This window comes from Macaca nemestrina, unplaced genomic scaffold (genome assembly GCF_043159975.1).
Source record: "Macaca nemestrina isolate mMacNem1 unplaced genomic scaffold, mMacNem.hap1 Scaffold_51, whole genome shotgun sequence".
In the NCBI taxonomy this organism is placed as follows: Eukaryota; Metazoa; Chordata; class Mammalia; order Primates; family Cercopithecidae; genus Macaca; species Macaca nemestrina.
Window position 1 is genome coordinate 261,567 of NW_027257691.1, and position 24,708 is coordinate 286,274.

The 24,708-nt window shown below is 35.7% G+C and overlaps 1 protein-coding gene and 1 long non-coding RNA gene across 4 annotated transcripts in view; one reads left to right on the top strand and one right to left on the bottom strand.

The window, feature by feature from the left end:
- Positions 1-20,433, bottom strand: part of LOC139361464 (uncharacterized) — a 32,067-nt gene extending 11,634 nt beyond the window's left edge. The window contains exon 1 of one of the 2 annotated variants that reach the window (XR_011619023.1): positions 20,345-20,433. This is a non-coding gene — a long non-coding RNA (uncharacterized lncRNA). Of the gene's footprint in view, positions 1-18,000; positions 18,066-20,344 lie in introns of those variants that run through there. The other variant, XR_011619022.1, reaches the window with a different exon arrangement.
- Positions 116-15,458, top strand: LOC105473492 (zinc finger protein 722-like). 2 transcript variants are annotated; one of them, XR_003016226.2, is made up of 3 exons: positions 391-432; positions 930-1,025; positions 15,339-15,458. XR_003016226.2 is itself a non-coding variant. In XM_071090057.1 (2 exons), the coding sequence occupies exons 1-2, from the start codon at positions 267-269 to the stop codon at positions 1,031-1,033; spliced, it is 270 nt and encodes an 89-aa protein (XP_070946158.1). In that variant the 5' UTR covers positions 116-266. The 2 variants fall into 2 exon arrangements, 1 of the variants encoding a protein (XP_070946158.1); XM_071090057.1 differs by lacking the exon at positions 15,339-15,458 and having other exon boundaries at positions 116-432; positions 930-1,033.
- Positions 20,434-24,708: the final 4,275 nt, after the last annotated feature.

The following is a 24,708-nucleotide window of genomic DNA, read 5'->3' on the forward strand; positions in this document are numbered from 1 at the left end:
TACATACAACTTACTCTGTACGATGTAAATATAGTCCTCAAAAATGTATGTCTGTGTTCATGCTCTTAATGTTATATTTTATTCATACGCTGATACACTGGTGTTAGAGATCTTATTCCATCCTCTTTCCTCCAGGAGATAATATTTCTGTGTTGAAAAGTATTTTATTAGGTGACTCTAGGCAATCATACAAGTCGCAATCAGTCCTCTTCACTCTTTTCATCTTGAGTCAAATTAAGAATTATGCCTATGGCCACTTGATAAACATGTGTTTGTGTACATTTTTTTGTGTTTGTTTTTTTCAGAGACTGTTGACATTCAGGGATGTGGCCATAGAATTCTCTGTGGAGGAGTGGCAATGTCTGGACACTGCTCAGCAGGATTTGTATAGGAATGTGATGTTAGAGAACTACAGAAACCTGGTCTCCCTGGGTGAGGATAATTTCAATAAATTTTTCCTAATATACCACAAGGGTTTCATTTCCGTCCTTTGTAGAATGTTTTTTGTAGTTTCTGCTTTCCATGAATGTATTTTAGATTCCTTCTTTCAAGACCATCTTGGAGATTCGTTGTTGTAGAAAAGAAATTCTTGAAGATGTTCTATTTTTACCTGAACTTTCCCCTTTCCTGAGCTGATCTGTGTTTTTAATTATAGATAAGTGGTAATTCCAGAAGTTTGGTGGCTTAAAATATTGTTGCCCACACCTGAAAATCCTATTGCCCCCACTAATTTTTGATTCAGTAATACTGGGTAGTGGAGCTAAAGACCCAGAAATTTAAAATGTGTCCTAAATATTCTGGAGGTTCTGTCATGAAACAGTATTTGGGGATTTTCTAGACTTCTATTATGTCTTCTTTTCCCTACTAAAGATAGTACTAGGTTGATAATTGGAAAATCACAGCAACAATTACTTTTTAAAATAAAACAGGTATTGCTGTCTCTAAGCCAGAGCTGATCACCTGTCTGGAAGAAAGGAAAGAGCCTTGGAATGTGAAGAGACATGAGACAGTAGCAAAACACCCAGGTAAGTGAGAGTGAATGAAGCAGATGGCACAGCAGATGACAGATGAGAGGTCCAAGGTCAATGAGGAAGTCAGACCTTAAAATGTGATTTGGGAGGCCTGCCTTTCAATGGAAATAGTTTGTGAGAAGCCTGGGTTTCTTTCTCTTTCTCTCATACAGGGGCATCTTCTGTCTCATGCCCTTAAATGCTGTATGGATTCTACTTTCCCTTTAGTGATCCTCCTTCACGTTTACATTGAGAGGCAAAGTCCTTTTCATGGCATATGAGGGACTGCATGATCTGACTGCTTTTCTGTTGCCTTTAGGGACACACAAATATATATTTTTAGAAACCATGGCAAGCCATTTTTAAGTTCCCCTTTTGAATCATGGCTGAAATTTGTGAGAGTAGTGGTGATATTGGGATTTGTTTCAGAAATTCCAGGAACACCAGGGACAGGTGTTATGAGTTTTCTGCTTTAAAATTTTCTTCACCTATGAGGTTTCAAATGTGTTTCTACAGAAATTCATACTCGGTAATTTCATCAGAATACTAAGCATATGCCCAAACTAAAAAAAAAAAATCTAATATGATTTTACTTCACTTTTTTTAGTATGAACTGAGTTGGTCATTTAAGGTCTACATGCCCTAATTCCTTAACTGTAAGATAGTTTAATTTATCTACTCTGTACATTGCTCAAATATACTATGCCATTAGGGAGCTTACAACGTTGCTGAGCACATATTAAAGTCCCATTTGTGACCTTATTTTTAATAACTATTATTTTATAATTTTATCTTGTTTAATATGAAGCTTACCTGGACTGTGTCATTCATGTGCCTGTGTATATATGTATGTGCATATATATTGCAGATTTTTTACAAATTACTTTTGTATAACTACATATTTTTTGTGTATAATGTAATGACTTGCTATGTGTATACCCTGTGAAATAATTAGTACGATCACATTAACAGACATGTCTACTCTTAGTACCTTTTTTTGTAGTGAGAACACCTGTTTACTGCCTTAGCAAATTTTAAGCATACAAAACATTGTTAACAGTAGTCATGAAGCTATGTATTATATCCTTAAAACTTATTCATCTTATAACTGAAAGTTTGTATCCTTCATTTTCCTCACCTCCAGTCCCTGGCAACTAACACTGGACTCTGAGTTTATAAGTTCAGCCTTTTCATATTTCTTGTATAAGTGAAAACAAGCAGTATTTCTCTTAATGTGCATTTCTTATTTCATGTAGTACAATGTCCTTCAGGTTCATCCATGTTGTTGAAATGGCAAGATTCCATTATGTTTTATGGCTGAATAATATTCTGTTGTCTATTTGGTCCATAATTACTTTATCCATTTGGCATTCACAAACATGTAGGGTTTTTTATATATTTGAAATTGTGAATAATGCAGTGAACTTGGGAGTGCAAATGTTTCTTGGAAATATTTGCTTTGTTTCCTTTGATTATATACCCAAAAGTGGGATTGCTAGATTGCCTGACACTTCTGTTTTTCAGATAACATTCATATTGGTTTTTATATTGACTCTACCAATTTAAAACTCTCCAGGAGTGTATAGAATTTTTTTTTCACATTCTTATCAATAATCGTTACATTTATTTACATATATATGTAAAGATGTGTGTGTATGTGTGTATATGTATATAGCTCATATAGAGATGGATATATCTATACAACTCTATTCCATCCTAACAGATGTGAGGTGATAGCTCATCATGGTTTTGATTTGCAGTTGCCTGATGATTGGTGATGTTTTGTAACTTTTCATATATTTGTTGGCCATTTGTGTCTTCATTTTAAAATATGAATTCAGTCTTTTGCCTATTTTTCAATTGGGTTATTTTTATTATTGTTTTGGCTTTGGATTTGCTTAGTTCCTTATTTTTCATATATTATTCTCTTACATGTATAGTTTGCAAGTATTTTCTCCCATTTCATAAATTTATTTTATTCTATTTTCTGTGCAAAAGCTTTATAGTTTGATGCAATTCAGCTTGTTTATATCTCCTTTTGCTGCTGTACTTTTGGTGTTGAGGCAAAAAGAATATATTGCTAGGACTATCAAGATTTCTTCCTATTTTTTAGGAGTTTTCAGGATTCATGTCTTGTATTTAAGTCTTCAATCAAGGTAATTTTTCATATGGTGTAAGAAAAAGAATCTAATTTTAATGTTTTGCTTGTGGGTATCCAGTTTCCCCAGATCTGAGTACTGAAGACACTATACATTTTTCACTGTGTGTTTTTGGTGCACTTGTTTAGGGTTGACCTTATATGCATGGGTTTATTTCCGGGCTCTCTATTCTGTTCTGTTGGTTTTTGTGTCCATTTTTTTCCATGCTTATCATCCCATTTTTCTTAGTGTAGTCTTTAAATATAGTTTGAAATCATAAAGTATGATGTCTCTTTGCTTTGTATTTTTTCCTCAAGATTACTCTGGCTATTCAGATCTATTGTACTTTCATATACATTTTAGGATTGTATTTTGTATTACTGTGCAAAAAGCCACTGGAATTGTGATAGGGACTTCACTGAATCTATAGATGACTTTGGATAATATGGTACTTTAACAATATTTATTCTTCCAATCTATAAATGTGGGATAAATTTACGTTTCTTGTATCTTCTTCAGTTTCTTTCATCAATACCTATATCTTCCAGTATAAAGATCTTTTACCTCCTTGGTTAGATTTGTTCCTTAGAAATTTATCACTTTAATGTTATTTAAAATGAGATTGTCTTCTGCTTTTTTAAATCAGGTAGTTTGATGTTCGTGCATGAAACCATAACTGATATTTGTATGTTAATTTTATATTTTACTAATATATGGAGTGCATTTATTAGCTTAGACAGATTTTGGCTTACTGTTTATAGTTTTCTGTATATAGCATCATGTCATCTACAAACAGCAACATTTTTTCTTGTCTTCAACTTGAATAACTTTTCAAATAATTTTACTTGACAAATTTTGTCACATACTTTCAGTGCTATGTTAAAATAAAAGCATTGATGGTGGGTACAATGTGGCCTTGCATTGGTGCCTGTGAATCTGAAGAAGTAAACACCTTTTCAAGTTTTTATAATCTGGTTCCAAGAGGTCAAGATCTTCTCTTGTTGGTTCCCCCAGGGGATGGGATGCCCTCAGGGTTTGTAGTGAATAGGGGTTGTAGCTGGGTCACAAGGCTGCTGGGTCTGCCTTCGGTTGTCTTGTTACCAGGGTCTTGGGTGATTGTGATCCCTGTCTTATTCCTGGGCAGACTGGATTTCCTTCAGAACTTGGGTCCATAGGGCAGAAACAAGGACAGATGTCTGTAGTTAAGTCTATATATGGTGGGTCTTATTATCAGGGTGTGGATGAGTGTGTGGCTCCCAGTGAGCACCTGGGCAGGTTTTCCCAGGTCACTGTGTGGCTTGCTAAATGGACAGGACTGGCCATGAGCTGTGACAAAGGAAGCTAGAACTGAGTCACTGAACTGTTTCAGGGACCACAGTAAAGGCCAAGGTCTGCAGGCCTTGGGTGTCTCTTCCAAGGTCTCTGGACAGACAGGACGATTCCCAGACTGTGCCTGAGTTTCAAATGGTTATAGAGTCTGTTCAGTATTCTCAGTGGGATCGAGTTGGGTAGACCATTTCTTGCTGTGTAGCCAAAACCAGGAGTCGTCTAGTTTGCCACCTGAATGAGGGCCTGCCTTCTACAATGGATGCTTCTCAATCTCGAGCTTTAGCAGGGTTTCACAACTTCCCCCCTGGATCCCAAATGTTTCTTAAAGGTACGCTTTTTGACATGGGACCTTGCTATATTTCCAGGCTGATGTGGAACTTCTGGCCTGAAGCAACCTTCCTGTATCATTTAGTTGTGATTACAGGTGTGAGCCATGCTCACTCTCTCATAAAGACACTTTTATCAGGGATAACCTACACTTTTTGTGGCTATGGGATCATACAGAAGCCAGGCACCATCTATTCTAACAGTGTACTGATGTAAGTTTCTTGTATGCTTTGTTTCTATTTTCTATTTCAGAGTTGTAATTTTATATTCAGACATTCAGAACAATATGCCAGAATTTACATGTGATGTCTGAAGCATATCAGATAATCAGTAGGCGCCTCGTATTTACCAGTCACTTGTAAAATTTTTACTGCAGGCAAAAAGGAATCATAGGATTTCCACCCACTTTCTTCAGTCTACACCTAATGATAATATGATTTATTTCCAAATACTTATTTTATATATCAGTGACTCTCACTTTATTTTACAAAACATATATAGTTTTTTCTATTTAGAAATGTAACACTATTATATGCTTCTAAAGGTTAAATTACAACAGTATTATTTTGTGTAAGAATAGCATCAATATATTAAAACATACTAAAAATTACCTTTCATGTCTTTTAAATGCTTACTCATTAAAATATTTTTATTAGAACCTTTTATTTATGGTATAGTGCAGTTTCTATGAAATTTTACTGCCATACACTCCATATCAATGATTTAAAATACCTGCTTTCCATGAGTGCACATGGTTGATAATTTTAGTTATTTGGACAAATACTTTTTAAATGGTACATCAATGTTGCATTTCACATTTTATGGGTAAATATTTATCTTACTAAATTTTGAAATTTCATTTTTTGTATAGAATTTTGACATCAGTTTACTGTTTTTTTGTTTCATTTATGTGTTACAATTTTAGACAATGTGCAACTTCGAATGTACATTTTATGTCAGTATGGGGTTTAATTAAAAGATGAATCAGCCATATGTCTATCATAGTTAAGTTATATGTATGTGATTTTACCTATAAATATGACTCTAGTTTTGTTATGGCTTATCTACCATATTTGTTTTCTTGGTTGACTTATCCTGTCCAGGTGACTGGTAGTCATTTAAATTATTTTTCACTTATTTTCACCATGTGTTTAATGAATATTTTTTTTTGTACAAGAGAAACACTTTTGTGATTTGAAGGTAATTTTTGGAAAGTTTTATTTCTGTATGACTTTTTAGTTATCCTTTGAAAAAAGTTTAATTGTCATGAAAATACAAAACATAAAATTTACCATTTTAATTGTTTTTAAGTGTAAACTTTATGGCCAGGTATGATGGCTCATGCCTGTAATCCTAGCACTTTGGGAGGCTGAGGAAGGAGCATTGCTTGAACCCACGAGTGTGAGACCAGCCTGAGCAACATATGGAGACCCGATATCTACAACAAATTAGAAAACTTAGCTGGGTATGGTGGCATGTGCTTCTAATTTCAGATACCTGGGAGGCTGAGGTGGGAGGATCACTTGAGCCTGAGAGTTGGAGATGGCAGTAAGCTGTGGTCACATCACTGCACTCTAACCCAGGCAACAGATTGAGACCCAGTCTTTAAAAAGTGTAAATTTCAGTCATGATAACTATATTGTTATGCAAAAGGCCTCTAGAACTTTTACATCTTGCAAAACTAAAACTCAATACACGTTAAGTAACAACTGCCCATTTTACCCTCTCTCCAGCCCTGGACAAACACCCTTCCACTTTCTGTTTCTGAGTTTGACTACTAAAGATATCTCATATAAGTGAAATCAGATAGTTTAATGACTCTGTTACTGGCTTATTTCAGTTGACAGAATATTTTCAAAGTTTATTTTGAAATGTGACAAGATATCCTTTAATAATATTCCCTTGTGTGTATACAGCACTTTTAAAAATGTGTTTGTCCAGGGACATAAAGATTGTTTCTGCCTTTTGGTTTTTGTGAATAATGATACAACAAACATGGATATTCAAATGTTTTCCAGGTCAGGTGTTGAATATTTTGGATGTAGATTCAGAAGTGGGATTGCTGGATTATAGGATGCTTTCCTTTTTAATATTTTGAGGAGTATTCATAATATTTTTTAGCTACGTTTTTTCACATGGGTTTTAATTTCTTCACATCCTCAACAAACTTGATATTTCTTTTTAAAGTTGTAATGGCCAGTCTAATGGTTGTGAGGTGATTTTGTTGCATTTATCTACAAATTAGTAATTTTAAGCGTCCTTTCAAATGCTTTTTGCCATTTTTATGTATTTTTGGAGAAATGTCAGTTCAGTCTTTTGTCTATTTTTAAATCAAGTTATTCAACTTTTGTTGATTTTTAAGAATTATTTATGCTACATATTAACTCCCATCACATGTGGTTTGCAAATATTTTCACCCATTTCTTAAGTGACATTGTTACTCCACCAAATGTTTCCTTCAATGTGCAGAAATTTTGAAGTATAATGTAATTCAATTTTTCTGTTCTGTGTTGCTCATGAATTTGATGTCATATCCAAGAAATCAGTACCAAGACCAATGTCATATCTTACCCCTGTTTTTTCTTCTAAGAGTTATATTATTTATATATTTTGAAGTTTAGCTATTTTGTTAAAAACTTCTTTTGTATATGGTACAAGGAAAGAATCCAACTTAAGTTTTTCAGTGTAGATATTCAGTTTTCAGCATCATTTATCTGTCTTTGTTTCAGTAGCACATTGCTTTTCTTCTTGTAGCTTCATTCTTGTAGTTTCATTCCATTTTGGTCAGAAGACATACATTGTATGATTTTGGTCTTCCTAAGTTTAATAAGACTTGTTATGTGTCTTACCAGAATGAAGAATATGGTGTATTCTGTTGTTTTTGACTGGAGAGTTCCGTACATGTCTGTTACGTCTAATTGGTCTATGGTAAGGTTTGGATGTTTGTCCTCTCCATATCTTGGTTGAAATGTGATCCCCAGTGTTAGAGGTGGGGTCTGGTGTGAGGTGTTCGGGTCATGGGAGAGAATCCCTCATGAATGAACTGGCACCATCCCCTTGGTGATGAGTGAGTTCTCACTCTTTTAGTTCCCACGAGAGCTAGTTGTTTAAGGGCATTCGGCACATCTGCCTTGCACATGCTCCCTCTTTCACCATGTGAAATGTTTGGTCCTCCTTTGCCTTCTGTCATGATTCTAAGGTTACTGAGACCCTCACCAAAAGCAGATGCTGTCACCATGCTTCTTTTGTAGACTGCAGAACCATGAGTCAAATAAACCTCTTTATAAATTACTCCATCTCAGGTATTCATTCATAGTAATGTAAAATGGACTAATAGAATCTGTAATGTTATCCAGGTTTTCTTTTGTTTATCTTCTTTTTTTTTTATTTCTCACTTATTTATTTACCTTACAAGTTGAGACTCTTCAATTAAAATTATTGTCTATGATTGGAGTAACCTCACACAGTAGAGTAGTCTATTGTAGTAAATGCCTACTCTGTTCTTGCCATGTTTTATCACTTTAATGTATAAGGCAACCATATGTGATGGACACTATCATCACAGAAAACAAGTGGCAGACCTGGGACTTAAATCTATAAAGTGTTGCAAACACAAATCTTTTCAGACGTGGCTAATATAAATGACAAAATTAGGCCAAGAGTGAGGCAGTACGAACTGGTGAGGACTATTACTTTTCCTTTTTGTTTTTATAGATTTAAATTATGTTTAACAAGGGCAAATAAAACTTAAGAAACATAGTAATTTATGTTAGCAAAACAATCATTGAAATACTCAAACGTAAGAAAATAATGAATGGATTTTAAAATTTCAGAGAATTTAAGAAGGAACTTAGAAAAATACCTTTGATGTTCAGAATCACTTATAGGCAGAGTCAGAAAAGTAGAGAAAATGAAGACACATTTATGTCATAAAGAATACAGAGTGGACAATACAAGATTAGAAGTCAAGTTTTGGGAAGTACCACTAAAAGGTGTTTATTTTATTCCCTGATAAAACTATCTCCTTGGTGACATTACTTGAAACATAGGCTTTTCACACACAAAGACAGGGTATTTTGAGAGGTAAAGAAATAAGCTTTCCTATCAGACAAAGAAATGGAATATGGAAGAAATGTACTGAAAAGAGAATGCTTTTGTTTATCTTCTACCTGATCAGCATTTCTCTCCTTTAGTTATATTTTCTGATCAAATTTTAAAATAAATTTTAAAATAAATTTCTACAAAACAATGTAACATTGGGATTTTGATAGAGATTATTTTGAATTTGTTCACCACTGTGGGTTATACTGACATGTTAACAAAATTAAATTATTTGACCCTTGAGCAAGAGTATGTTGTAGAGTGTGTTTAGTTTTATACTTTCTATTCTGGTTTTTCTATTCATTACTGAAAATGGGATCTTGGTGCCTGCAGTTACTATGTTGTTGTACATTTCTTTCTTCATATCTGTCAATATTTGCTTCATATATTTGGGAGCCTGATTTTATAGTTACATATACATATAGATAGTTATAACAGTTACAAATTCCTAGTAAGTAGACTTATTTTACCATTATATAATATCAGTCTTTGCCTCTTGTTCTGGTTTTTGACTTAAAGTGTGTTTTCTCTAATATAATTATGACCACATGACCCATTCATGGTTACTATTTGCATGGATTTTTAAAATTCTGCTTCCAGGCTGTTTGACTGTTTAAAGTGAGTCTCTTGTAGATTGTGTATTTTATAATATTGTTTGTTTAGCCATTGTATTTCTTTAAGTAGTTTACACTGTTTTTATTGAAACAATTTCTTAAAGAAATGAATGTACTACTACTATTTTGGTTCTTACTGTTTTCTCTTTTTCTTGTAGATAGGTTTTCCCTCATCTCCTGTTTGACTGCCTTCATTTTTGTTCTGTTGTTTTTTAGTGACATGTTTTGATTATTTTCTCATTTTATTTTGCATACTTTCTATGAATATTTTCTTTGCGAGCACCTTGAATAATGGAGATTACATAAAACATCTTAATGTTATAACAATGTATTTTGATCTCATAACAACTTCAATCAAATATGAAAACTGTAGCTCTTTACATCCTTTAGTTTGTTATTAAATTCACAAGTTATTTTTTATTGTATATCTAGTAACAGATTTATACAAATTTATATATTTTTTCAAACTCTATAGCAGAATTTTAGTTTTATGCACCATCATTACGATAGTAAACAATTCTATATCTGTTTATATATTTACATTTAATGAAGAGCTTTATATTTTGAATATGGATTTATGATATTGTGTGGCATTACTTTGATTTTCAACATAGTGGATTCTTTCTAGCATTTTTTAAAGGCAAGGTCTCATTATGTTGCCCAGACTGGTCACGAACTCCTGGCCTCAAGCAATCCTCCTATATTGTCCTTCCAAATTTCTGGGATTATAGGCATGAGCTGCTAGTTGTGGTGCAGTTTTGCATTTCTTGTGGGAGTGTACTAGCAGTGATGAACACCCTTACATTTTGTTTATTTTGGAAAGTCTTTATTTTTCCCTTATTTTTGAAGTAACTTTCTAGATCAAGTATTCTTGGTTGATAGTGTTTTTATTTTCATCACATTCAAATACGAGAAACTCTTGGCCCCTTTCTTCTTCAAATAACCTTTGTATTTTTTTTTTTTCCTATGTTACCCTTCTAGGAGTTTTTTCATGAATGTATTTTTCTACTTGCTGGTATCTGATAAGTTTCAAATTTCATGTTTTAATTTTGTTTTGAAATTTTGTATTTCTGCATTTTGTGTTTTACAGTATGCTTCTTGACATCAGGTAATTCTTTTAGTTTTTATTTTATAATTTTTTTTGAGATGGAGTCTCACTCTGTCACCCAGGCTGCAGTGCTTTGATGTGATCTCAGCTCACTGCAAAATCTGCCTCCTGGGTTCAAGTGATTCTCCTGCCTCATTTTCCCAAGGAGCTGGTATTTCAGGTGTGCACCACTGTGCCCGGCTAATTTTTTTTTTTCTTTTTGAGAAGGAGTTTCACTCTTGTTGCCCCGTCTAGCATGCAATGGTGTGATCTCAGCTCACCACAACCTCCCCCTCCAGGATTTAAGTGATTCTCCTGCCTCAGCCTCCTGTGTAGCTGGGATTACAGGCACCTGCCACCACACCTGGCTAATTTTGTATTTTTTGTAGAGACAGGGTTGGTCAGGTTGGTCTCGAACACATGACTTCAGATGATCAGCCTGCCTTGGCCTCCCAAAGTGCTAGGATTACAGGCATGAGTCAAGACACCTGGCCAATTTTTATATTTTTAGTAGAGATGGCGTTTCACCACTTTGGCCAGGCTGGTCTTGAACTTCTGACCTCAGGGGATCCTCCCATCTAGGCCTCCCAAATTGCTGGGATTATAGGCATGAGCCATTGTGTCCGGCCATTTTATATTGTCATTTTGTAAGGCAATATTCAGCTCTACACTTTTAAGACAGTGTGGGGCAAAAGTCAAATATGAGTCAGCCATATGTCTGTTCCCAATATAATTATCTCTGTGTTTATTTGCTTGTGTAAATATTCCCCCTGTAGTGTCTATGACTTTTATATTCTGTTGTTTGGTTTTCAGTGGTTGTTTTATGCTGCTCAGATGAGTAATCATAGAAATTATCTTAATTTCAATATCTATTGGTCAACTTACATTATTTTTGTGTGGGAGAAACACCTGTGATTTGAAGATAATTTTTAAAAAGCATCATAGCTCTGTATCTCCTTTAGGTATTATTATTTATTTTTAATTATCAAAAACACATAACTTGAAATTTACAATCTGAAATATTTTTAAGCATTCAGTTAATCATGCCAAGTATATTCATATTGTTATGCAACATATCTCTAGAATGTTTTCGTCTTGCAAAACTAAATCGCAATACACGTTAAAGTGCTACCAGTTTCCCCCACTGCCTGGTCCTCTACAAATACTACTGCTTTCTCTGTGTTTAAGTCCTTTAGATACCTCATATAAATGGATTAATACAGTCTCTGTCTATTTGTGGTGGTCTTATTTCCTTTTGCATAATGCTGTCAAGATGTATCTTTGTTATAGCTGTTAGAATATTTTCTACTTTTTGAAAACTGAGTAATATCCCATTATTTTTATATTCTATATTATATGTATCCATTCATTTGCTGAGGGAACTTTGGGTTGCTCTCATCTATTGGCATTCATTAATAAATAACATTTCATGTGACTGTATATGTGACAGTTTATATTTGTGCTGTATTATATTTTATTGGTCTAGTTATTCATTCACCTTTATGCCCATACTAAACTGTTTTAATTACTATAGCTTTATAATGTCTTTTGAAATCAAGAACTGTGATACCGCCAACACAGTTCCTGCTTTTAAAGATGGTTGGTCACTTCACTGTGCCTTGAAATTCTATATGACTTTTTGGTTGCTGTCTCTATTTCTGCAAAAATGAAATTAGAATTTTAGAAGGAATTGCATTGAACCTGTAGATCACATTGGGCAGTGTGGGCATTTTCACAATATTAATTATACCAACTTTTGAAGAAGAGAATGCTTAAGCGAGTGTTTCCGTGTATTTGTGAATTTTTCACTTTTCTTCCAGTTATTGACTTACACTTTCAGTCCATTTTGGTTATACATCTGTAAAATTTCAATTAAAAAAAAAACTTTTGACTTCTTTTGTGGCCTAACAAGTGCTCTGTTCAAGATAATTTTTATGAGCTGTTGAGAAGGGCATGTAACCTGATGTCATTGAGGTATGATTTCTATACTCCGTAAGGCATACTTTTCTTCATCTGCTCTGGAGTCCTCTGCCCTCCTATCAATTTTTATTCATATTTTATTATTCATTACTGAAAGTGAGATATTGAAATATTCTTTTACCTATCTATTGCTTCAATTCTGTTAATATTTGCTTTATATGTAACCTTGTGAGACAGACACACACCCAACCCCCTGTACACGAATACATGTATACATACATTTGTCATAGGTTCCCAGTGAATGAACCCCTTTCTTGTTTAATGTCCTTTGTCTCTTGTGACTTTTAACCTAAAGTATATTTTATAAAATATGATAATTTTTGACTTAAGGTATATTTCATGTAATATAATCTTGACCTCTCCTGATCTCATTTGGTCAATATTTACAGAGGATAACTACTTCCATCCTGCCAGTTTTAGTCACTTTTCACCATTAGATATAAAGTGACTCTTGTAGACAAACAAAATTGGTTTTGGCTTCTGAATTATTATTATTATTATTATTATTATTATTATTATTATTATTTTGAGATGGAGTCTCACTCTGTCACCAAGCTGGAGTACAGTGGCACGATGTTGGCTCACTGCAAGTTCTGCCTTCCGGATTCAAGCAATTTTTCTGCCTCAGCCTCCCTAATAGCTGGGACTAGGACACGCACCACCACACGCAGCTAATTTTTGTATTTTTCATAGAGATGGGGTTTCACCATGTTGGCCAGGATGGGATCAATCTCTTGACCTCGTGATCCGCCTGCCTCAGCTTCCCAAAGTGCTGGGTTTATAGGTGTGAGCCATCATGCCAGGCCTCTAAATAATTTTCATAAACCTTTTCATTTGGTGTATGCCTTTTGATTTGGAACTTTATTTAATTACTATTTCAACAGATTTATGAAAAGGAAGTACTTACTATTGCCATTTTATTGTTTTGGTTTCTTTAGCTTTTTCTTCTCTCTGTTTTCCTTTTTGTCTTTTTGATATTCATGTTGATATGCTTTCACTGCTTTATTATTTTCTTTTGTGTATTTATATAGGCATTTTCTCTGTGGACCCCTTGGTGATTATATAAAACTCAAAGATACAACAGAATATTTTAATCTGGTAAAAACATAACTTGAGTTGTGTGCAAAAATTTTTCCTTATTATATTTGTCCTCAACTTTATGTTACAGATATCAATTTTATCTTATGTTAAATATACACTGACAGATATTTATGATTATTTTTATGCTTTTATCTTTAAAATTTTAGAGAATAATTAAAACGGTTTACAACATCATTATGCTAATGCTACAGAATTTTATTTTTGTGTACGTGCACGTATTTTCTAGATAATTATATGTTTTTATGTAATTATGTGTTGTTTTCTAGCATCATTTTTTTAAATGAAAGTGATTCCTTTCATTAGTTCTTATGAGGCAAGTATAGTGCTGATATACTTTGCAGCATTTGGTTTTATAGGAAGGTTATTATATTTTTCATTTGGTAGAAAAGTTTTGAAAGTTATGTTAGCATTGCTTGAAAGCTTTTTTGTCAGCAGTTTGACCATATGTCACAATTCCCTTCTGGTCTGCAAGGTTTTCATGGATAAATTCAATGGTCATAGGAGCACACTTACAAATGACACATCACTTTTCACTTGCTCTCAATAGTCTCAGCTTGTCTGACTTTTAAAATCTCTTGTATATGTGTCTTGTTATGAATTTCTTTGTGTGTACTCTAGTTGGAGTTTGTTGAGCTTGATTTTTTACATCCCTTTTTCTTAAATTTGAGAATTTCCCAGTCATTATTTCTTCTTGTAATTTTCACCTCCACAATTTGTTTCTTTGCTATTTTAACTTTTGTTGATAATCTCATTTCCCTGATTTTTGAGCATTATTCAGTTTATTTTGAATTTTTAAAATTATTTTATACATCTCCATGTTTTATGGTTGCTTTCTGTAATTTTTAATTTTTTTATTGGACCACGTTATCCTGATATTTTGTACACATTGTATTCCTTGGTTGATTTTTTTTTTAACAATAAAAAAAAGCTACATGTCACAATCTTTATAATGTGGTTTCATCCTGACAGTCTGAAACCTATTGTCTGTGCTAGACATTCTGAGAGCTTCTCAAATCTGTAGTTAGGATATGTCTGGAATGGTGTGATTATTTTTCAGTTAAATTCCATGTTTCTTCTTAAAAGGCTGTAATCATTTCCTACACATTTGAACCGTCTGTAGTAGTGCAGTCTCTCTGTTGCTGTAACAATCATTTACCACTGATCACAGCATACCCAAGCTGTCTTTCAGGTTTATCCCACCATTCTTTTCAGTAGCCTGTTTCACAGGAGACCAAAACCCATCTTTTGAAACATCTAAGCCAGAAGTAAGCATACGTTTGTGAAAATCATCTTTCTCTTTTGAGGAAGTGGCCAGGAGTTGGCAGTTTACTCCTAAAGGCACCATGCTGTATTGCAAAGGAGGAAAGGGTGCCTTGGGTAAATGTAACAAACTCCTTCCCCTTTTATGTGGCTTTTTGCATTGTCCTCAGCTGGGGGCCTGGAAACACTTAACTCATTTATAGAGTTCCCAAATAGGCATTTTAGTCAGTATGTTGTTGTTACATATATATGTCTATGAAGCTATTAGGGCCTATGGTATTTTGTTTTGCCATCTTGCTAACGTACTTGATACAATTTTATATGTTAGAGTTATATAGTATATTTATCAAAGTCTAGTTTTGGGGTAATTTATTATTTTTATGTTTTGCAGCTATGTATTCTCAATACACCGAAGAGCTTTGGCCAGAGAAAGGCCCAAAATATTCATTGCAAGAAGCACTACTGAGAAGATACAGAATATGTGGACATGGGAATTTACAATGTAGGAAAGGCTGTAGAAGTGTAAGTAAGGTGCAGAAAGGATATTATAACAGACTTGACCAATCTTTGTCAACTACACATAGTAAAATATTTCAATGTAATAAATGTGTGAAAGTCTTTAGTAAATTGTCAGATTTAAATAGACATAAGATAAGACATACTGGAGAGAAACCTTTCAGATGTAAAGCATGTGGCAGATTTTTTCACATGTTCTCACTCCTAACTCAACATCAGAGAATCCACACTAGAGAGAGTCCCTACAAATGTGAAGAATATGGCAAAGCCTTTAACTGGCCCTCAAACCTTGTTAAACATGAGAGAATTCATACTGGAGAGAAACCCCACAAATGTGATGAATGTGGCAAAGGCTTTTTACAGTCTGCAAACCTTATTATACACAAGAGAATTCATACTGGAGAGTCACCCTACAAATGTGATGAGTGTGACAAAGCCTTTAAGTGCATCTCAGTCCTGACAAAACATAAGAGAATTCATACTGGAGAGAAACCTTACATTTGTAAAGAATGTGGCAAAGCCTTTAAAGAGGCCTCATACCTTAGTGGACATAAGAAAATTCATACTGGAGAGAAACCCTACAAATGTGAAGAATGTGGCAAAGCCTTTATGTGGGTCTCATGCCTTACTAGACATATGAGGACTCATACTGGAGAGAAACCCTATAATTGTGATGAATGTGGCAAAGCCTTTAAATACTCCTCAAACCTTAATGCACATAAGAAAACTCATACTGGAGAGAAAGCCTACAAATGTGGAGAATGTGGGAAAGCCTTTAAGTGTCGCTCAACCCTTAGTAAACATAAGAGAATTCATTGTGGAGGGAAACCCTACAAATGTGATGAATGTAGCAAAGCATTTAAGTCCACCTCAGACCTGACAAAACATAAGATAATTCATACTGGAGAGAAACCCTACAAATGTGAGGATTGTGGCAAAGCCTTTAAACGGTTCTCAATCCTTACTAGACATAAGAGAATTCATACTGGAGAGAAACTTTACATTTGTAAAGGGTGTGGCAAAGCCTTTAAACAGGCCTCAGTCCTTAATGGACATAAGAAAGTTCATACTGGAGAGAAACCCCACAAATGTGAAGAGTGTGGCAAAGCCTTTAAGTGGTTGTCATGCCTTACTAGACATAAGAGGAGTCACACTGAAGAGAAACCCTGTACTTGTGACGAATGTGGCAAAGCCTTTAAATACTCTTCAAACCTCAATGAACATAAGAAAATTCATACTGTAGAGAAACCCTACAAATGTGAAGAATGTGGGAAAGCCTTTAAGTGTCACTCATCTGTTACTGATCATAAGAGAATTCATACTGGAGAGAGACCCTACAAATGTAAAGAATGTGACAAAATCTTTAACTGGGCCTCCAGCCTTCTAAAGCATAAGAGAATTCATACTGGAAGGATATCTTACAAATGTGAAGAATGTGGCAAAGCCTTTACATCTTGTTCAAGCCTTTCTAATCATAAGATACTTCATACTTGAGAGAAAGTCTAGAAACCTGAAAAATGTGACAGAGTTTTATCAGAACTCAAACGCTTCTAAATATAAATCATAATGGAGAGAAACCCTAAAAATGTGAAGAATGTTACAAAGCCTTTAAATGTTTGTCACATATTACTGTACACTGTACATAGGAGCATTGATACTGGAGAGTGTCCCTACCAATACAAAGAAAGGGGTATTATATTTAGTCAGTGCTCACAGCTTATACTATATGAAAGCAATTGTAGTTCAGAAATATTGTAAAAACACAAAGAATGTGGCAAAACATTTCTGTATAAATTCTACTCAACTTTAAATACTTCATACTTAATTAAAGCATTATACATGTAATTAAGACTTTTTAGAAAACATAAGCCTTTAAAGTGAACAAGAGTGTTGATTCTGAAGATAAATATTAAAACTGTAAAGACGGTGTAATCACCTCACTTTGATCACATATATTTTTGTACACATATTTTATGCCAGAGGAAAACCTTGAAGACGCTTTGAAAACTTTATTAAACATCAGAAAACTTGTATTCAAGAGAAACACTATAAATATATTGAATGTGGAAGAACATTTTTTTCTTTGTCATTTATTATTTTTGTTGGGACAACATATATACATATGTACAAAATACCTACTGTCAGAATCCTCTTTTATAACTTCATTTGATTTATAAAAACGGGACAGCAAAATAACTTAGGTCACTAATACTGTACAAAAATAAAACTGATTAAACAATTCTAAAGATCAGCATCTTACAGTATTTCAGATCATCTATTGTGAAAGAACATCTCAGTCTATCCAGAGTACTGTGCTAAATCTATCTGCAAACTGACAAACTAATCAGTTTCTGTAATACCAAATTCCACATAGAATTCTCAAAAGCAGCATGATGTGGAGCTAAACTTTAGACTTTAAAACTTTAAGCCAGGGCATCATTCCACAATGGTGAAAGGCTGTTTTATTGCCTAACCAAGGAGTGGAGATATATTAACTCTAAAACTATTACATTTTCCAGAATATGACAACTACTTACAGTATTAGATAAAACAGCTTTTCTTTCTTGTTAAACACCTGCAATAGTCTTTCATAAATTCAGCTAGGTTAAAAAAGTAAAGAAAAATTACTATCCTGCATTTGAATTTTCATAAGTTATATCCATGGTCTTTTTAATATAAAAAGTAATTGTTTCATAGTTTTAGTGTTCAATGAACTCAGTAGTCCTATTTGAACCGTATCTTTATATAGTAAATCTAATTTGAATGCTGTTTCCTGTTTTGTGATGTTTTAAAACAGAATTTAATTACAAAGAATAAAAAGTCTTGAGTTCATATGTTACATAACTATAACATATAAGAGCATATCAAATGTATGTTTGTCAATAACTTGAAAAGGCAAATAACAACGTTTTGGGGAAGCAAATTGTGCATTTTTTAAAAACAAGTTGATGCATTTATATCCATCTAAGTGCTGGACAAGGCCACATATAGATTTACTCCTGAAACTATATAGACTGTCTTTCACTGACTTTGCTTTGCTTTATTTCATTTCTTTGAGGGAAAGATGACTTTACAAGTTCAACCCCAAACTCTTCACTCACTAAAAGGCAGCATGCAGAATTTCATAAGCAGAACCATTCTGTGAGCTGAGTAAGAAATAGGCAGCATAACCTATTTCGTATGAAAGAACAGATGCCCTTAAAACTTATTTTGGACACAAAAATTAAAATTTGGTTTAAAAATAAGTGTTTCTAAAATCTGAAACAGAGGTAGAAAGTGTTTGTTAGTGGAAACACATTTGTTTAAAAACCACAGCTTAGATGAAATCAGACAGACAAAATGTCTGCATTTAGGCATTTGACAGAATCAGTGTTGAATATAGAAAAGAAAACAAAGCTAAAATTATTACATAAATTGTTTTTATGTAATTTTGAAAGGAGATTAATGTTGAAGAGGTGTATTTACATTCAAAGTGTACCTTTTTCCATCGAACTGTAGAATTCTCCATTGAATTTTAGAATTTTTGAAAAGCAAATGTTGATCCAATTCAAATTTTAAATACTTTCATGCTTTTCCTTGATACCTGTTGTTCATGTAATAGCACTGAGTCAACAACTGTTGCTGCATCAGAGCTATGAGGGTTTTTTTTTTTTTGTATTAGATGGGCATCATTCATAAATTATTCCGTGGATGAGTGAGGACAGTGAAATGCAAGATCTCTGATGAAAATATAAATGGAGAAGTTCTTTTTGGTTGAGTTAAGCCTGGTAAGAGATGCATGAGGTGGATGTTTAGAGTAATATTCATCTGCATTTTAATGAAAAGGAAACATTTTAAATGTTTGTAGTAAACAGTTTTACCAATTGCAGTTTTATGTAATAAAATGAAGTTAGTGTTGTAACACTTTTTTTTGAGATTATGTGTGAGCCTAATTTGTTTTAAATTCAAATTGTGTTTAATGTATTAAGACTATAATGCATGTAATGAAGTGTTATCTTGCCACCAACATTAAATTGTCCTCTTACTCAAGGATATAAAATATGGTAACAATATATTATTTGGTAACATAGTGAAATGACATATCCAGTAATCCCTGTTGCCAGTGACTTTACACATAACTTAAAGAACTTTGCTCCCATAGATTGTATTTTATTTTTATTTAAAGTTATTTATATGTTTAATTTTTGTGAGTATGTAGATGTATATGTTTATGAGCATATATGGAATATTTTGATACAGTCATTACATGTGTAGTGATCTCATTAGAGTAAAGGAGATAGCTATTATCTCAAGCATGTACCCTTTGTGTTACAAATAATCTAATTATACTTCTTATTTTTAAAATGTACAACTAAATTTTTAAGGATTACATGATTATTATGATCACAATGAAAACTTGTAGGAGTTCAAATAAAATCTATATATTTTTGAGTCCTGAATGACTATTAACAAAATTTTGTCCTGTATTTTTATTTGAACTTGTGTCCTCTTTCCCTACAAACATATAACATATACAGATTTTTAGTTTTGATTTACATAGAGTTAAATGTACAAAGCCCTTACTCTAAAGATAATCTTTAGATGTAAGGGAATTATGAGGCAAGTAATTGGGTTCGTGTGCGTGTGTGTGTACCTATTCTGAAAAGAAAAGAATATTGAAAGAAAACAATTTTTGTAGGGTTGGTAATTTACTAGAAAACTAATAGTGTGATTTGGCCATGTGTCCCCACCGAAACCTCATGTCGAATTGTAATCCCAAGTGTTGGAGGAGAGACCTGGAGGGAGGTGATTGAATCATGGGGACCTACATTCACCTTGCTGTTCTCATGATAGTGAGTGAGTTCTCATGAGATCTTTTTAAAAAGAGTGTGGCACTCTCACCTTGTCTTTCTCTTTTTCCTCCTGTGGCCATGTAAGTTGTGCCTCCTTCCCGTTTGCCGTCTGCCATGATTGTAAGTTTCCTCAGGCCTCCCCAGCTATGTGTTCTGTACAGCCTGCAGAACTATCAGTCAATTAAACCTCTTTTCTTTATAAATTACTCAATTTCAGGTAGTATTTTATAGCAATGTAAAAGTGGACTAGTACAACTAGCAACTTCACAGATTCTGAAAACAAATCTGTATTCTCTGATTTTTATTGAACTTATTTTTGTAAAATATTATGGCTCATGATTCAGAATCTCCCCATGCAAATTCTGTCTTTATTTGCCTGCCACTCATGCTAGAATCATAATTGTTTTGTTTCTTGTAATATTTTTGCTTCATGAAGTATTCTTTATATGAACTGGTCAGGGATTATAAAAATAATTTTTATGAAATTTAGAAGTGCACAGAAAATAATTTTTAGAGCAAGTAATACCACATTGATTATATTATTTTTCACTGTCTTATGAGCTACAGTGGGCCATGAAGATATCCATTAAAAACAAACATTAAAATATAAAATGTGGCCTAAAAGTATCAAAAGAAGAGAGGGAGAACCTCACAGCAAAGCCCACATTAGAGCTGGGTGTAGCCCAGCAGTTGTTGCTGGACTTTCCTGTGGGTGAAAGAAGCTTAGGGTGGGGCCCTCTACTGTTGTTCACTGCTGATGGGTGCAGGAAGAGCTGCCTGGTGTCTCAGGACTTTTGCCTACCTGGTCTTGGCTCTGCTAAGAGTTTCTTTCCAGTGGGGAAGTTGTGCCCCCAGCCCATGTCCACCCCTCATGGGGAGCCATGCTCAGTGTCTGGGGATGAGGACCGTCAGTCCACTAACTGGGGGTCCACCTGGCCTGTGCACATGGCTGCCTCCCAGGCCCAGGCCCACAACCACTGGCAACCCTTGACCAGTCATTCTCAGCCAAGTCCCCACATCATGGTGTGCCCATGTCACAGGGCTCAGGAGTCCACCAGGACACAATTGCTCACCCATAGAATCCTGCCTCAAAGTCTCAGGTTCTCATGTAAGGCAGGATGATGAGGGGGCAACCATGCCTTTGACTTGTCCTGCATCTGAACTGGGCACAGTTCTTTCTGCTCCATGTATGTTACCTCATCAAATAGCAGCCGCATGCTGGAGGTAGGCACAGGGAGGTTAAGCAACTTGCCCAAGGTCACACAGCCAGGAAATTGACCAGTTAGGATTTGAACCTGGGTTGCCTGGCTCTGGAAACCTAAGGTCCCTGAGAACTCCGTTATGGTATAAGTGTGGCACCTCCCAGGCCCCCAGCTCTCACTCCGTCAGGCCCTGCTTGCCTCTCAAATACCCCTAAGACCAGATCACAGGGTTGACTCCAGGCATTGAACCAACACTGCACCCTACAGGCTGGGTCCACTGGTTTCTGCCCTGGGCTCGGGACTTAACCAGCTGCATGTAGCTGCTTGGAAGGCTCTGGCAACTGAAACCCTCCAGTTCCAGTGCACTCATCACCACCCCCAACCTGATTGTTCCTGTGACCTTGTTCAGCTTGACTCAGATGACGCCATCTAACACAAGGTAGCTCCCCATGCTGATCAGCCCCGAGAGGCCCTCCCCTGCTCCCCACCTCCACCATTGGTCTCTCTCCCCCAATATCTTCAAGTTCTCAAGGTTGCAAACTTTTCTGCCTCTTCCCAGTCCTAGCCGCTAGATGGCACGTCCCAGCACTTGTCTGTAATCATCCCTCACCTCTCTGACAGATTCTTGGGTTCATGTCCTCTCCAAGGACCCTTCCTTGCAGCATTTCTGGAAGCAGCATTTGAACTGCAAGCTTGCTATAGACACAGGACAACAGGCAACCTCTCACTTCTCACCAACTCACTGATTTCTGCCTCACAATCAGCCATTTTCAGTTGTTGCAGATTTTTATCTGTATTTAACTTCAGATTTTAAAAGTACATAATTATAGCTTATGTAAACATATGTAGTGCCTTACATTTAAAGCTTTTCTATTGCATTTGTGCTGTTGGAAAATAGAGTTGTAACCCTCTTAACACACACACTTGGCAGTCTAGTTACTTCACAACAGGGTTTCTACTGTTATGAATGCGTAAATAATGTTCACACCCCAGCCATGTGCAGAACTGTGGTTTCATTTTCTCTTAAGTAACCTTTTTTTGCCTGCATTAACAAATGTTTTGTTATTTTATTTGCAACAATTTCTAGGCAGCTGCCACTCATTAAGTTCTACCTATTGTAAAGAGACAAAATTTCTCTGAAAACGGGCTACTGGGTTCTGTTTCTTTCATTGGCTTATTTCTCTTGGATGCATTTTTGTGTTTTCTTCACTGTGTTCTGGTTGCTCTCTAGTTCTTATGCTAACCAGAACACGTTGGGGAGTGAGACGGACAGCTATTAATCATTCCACTGAGAAACAGGCAGGAATCAGGACTGTCAACCTACCTGTAGGCCACAGGGCAGTCAGTGGCTGTCTTGGGACTTGCTTTTGCCATCAACCAGGGGATTCTTGGGCCTTGCTTGGGTTTGCATTTCTTGTCCTGGTTTTTCCTTTTGTCCATGTCCTTTATTTCCTAGAGCACATCCTCTTGTAGCTTTCTGAGAAATGGTTCATGGGAGTTAAATTTTGAAACATTTTTATCTTTGAAATTGTCTGTGTGCAACAAACACTACTGATGGTGTGTTTGAACACTGGTGCCTAGATTGGAAATTCTTAATCCTCAGGATTTTGAAGGTGTTGGTTCATTGTCATCAATATTCTGGTTGCTGTTACGTGTAAAGCCATTTTTATTCCTGGTCCTGTGTATATGGTCTGCTTTGTTTTCCTCACTGGAAGCTTCTGAATGCATCTCTTTTCCTCAGTGTTATGACACATTATGGTGCTATGTCCTGGTGTGGGTTAATCCTCATTACTTGGGCTGAGTATGTCTGTACTCTTTCTCAGTTTTTTTTGCTCTCCCTTTTTGGTCAGCTGCAGGACTCCTGCATCCATCTTCCAATTTTATCCCATTTTCCACCTCTCAGAGGAGGCTGAGCAGTGCATTTGGGGAGAGTGTGGGCTCCTGGGTTGGATTCCAGTTCTGCCAGTCACTCTGTGTAGGACCTTTGGAAAATCATTTCAACTGCTTTTGCCTCAGTTTTCTCATCTATAAAAGGAGATTCATAGACAGAAATGGAGTTGAGATTAAATGGAATTGATTCATAATAATGATGAAGATGATGATGATGATTTTAAATGGGTCTCCTTTAAAGTAGTCTCTTAATAGGCATTTGGGTATTACCAAGAACCCAAAAGAGAGAGGCTCTGGAGGGGGGCAGCTTGGCTCTGTCCTCACATGTCACTGCCAGCAGCTGGGCCCATACAGAATGCCCACCTGGAGGTTCCTGTTCCTGCAGCAGCAGCCCAGGCTGGTCCCCACTTCCCAGCCACCTAGCCATCCCCCTGTGATGCATCTCCCTTCCTGAGCAGCTGTGTTTGGCAGAGACTTACTCGTGGGCATGCTTCTGTCTGGGTGCTTTTGTTGGAATCACATACCCACGTATGTTAATGTAGGTGAAACACAGGGTCAGAGGCTAAGCGCTAGTCCTAGGGCTGCTGAATGACTTTGGATAGGTAACTTCCCAGCTGGCCTCAGTTTCCCACTCATAACAGAAGCCTGGCCTTGTTGACCCCAAAGTGTCTCTCACCTCCACATCTTGGATTAGGTGCACTTGAGACCATGTTCCCGGCCAACGGAACCTCTGTTACCAGTGGCCCCTCCAAGTGTTGACATTCCCATCCCCTGCACCACATTCCTTCATTATGAGCTTCTATCCCCAAGCTGACCACAAATTTTAATTGGAGACAAATCTAATATATTTCTCCCCTTAGTCCCACCATAACCCAGTCCAGAGCCATCCTGGACACAGGCTGTCATGGCTTCTGATGTGCTTGGCTCCTGTCTCTAACTTGGCAGTATACCATCCTTGAAAGCCCTTGCCTTATTATCTTTGAAATAATCTGTATTAGTCCATTTTCACAGTGCTGTAAAGAACTACTGGAGACTGGGAAATTGATAAGGAAAATAGTTTTAATTGAGTCACAGTTCTACATGGCTGGGGAGGCCTTGGGAGACTTACACTCATGGCAGAAGGGGAAGCAGGCGTGTCTTACATGGCAGCATGTGGGAGAGAGTGAGTGTGTGTAGGAGGAACTGTGAAACACTTATAAAACCATCAGATCTCAAGAAAACTCACTCACTATCATGAAAACAGCATGGGGGAAAGTACACCCATTATCTGATCACATCCCACCAGGTCCTGCCCTTGACACATGGAGTTCTGGGGATTACA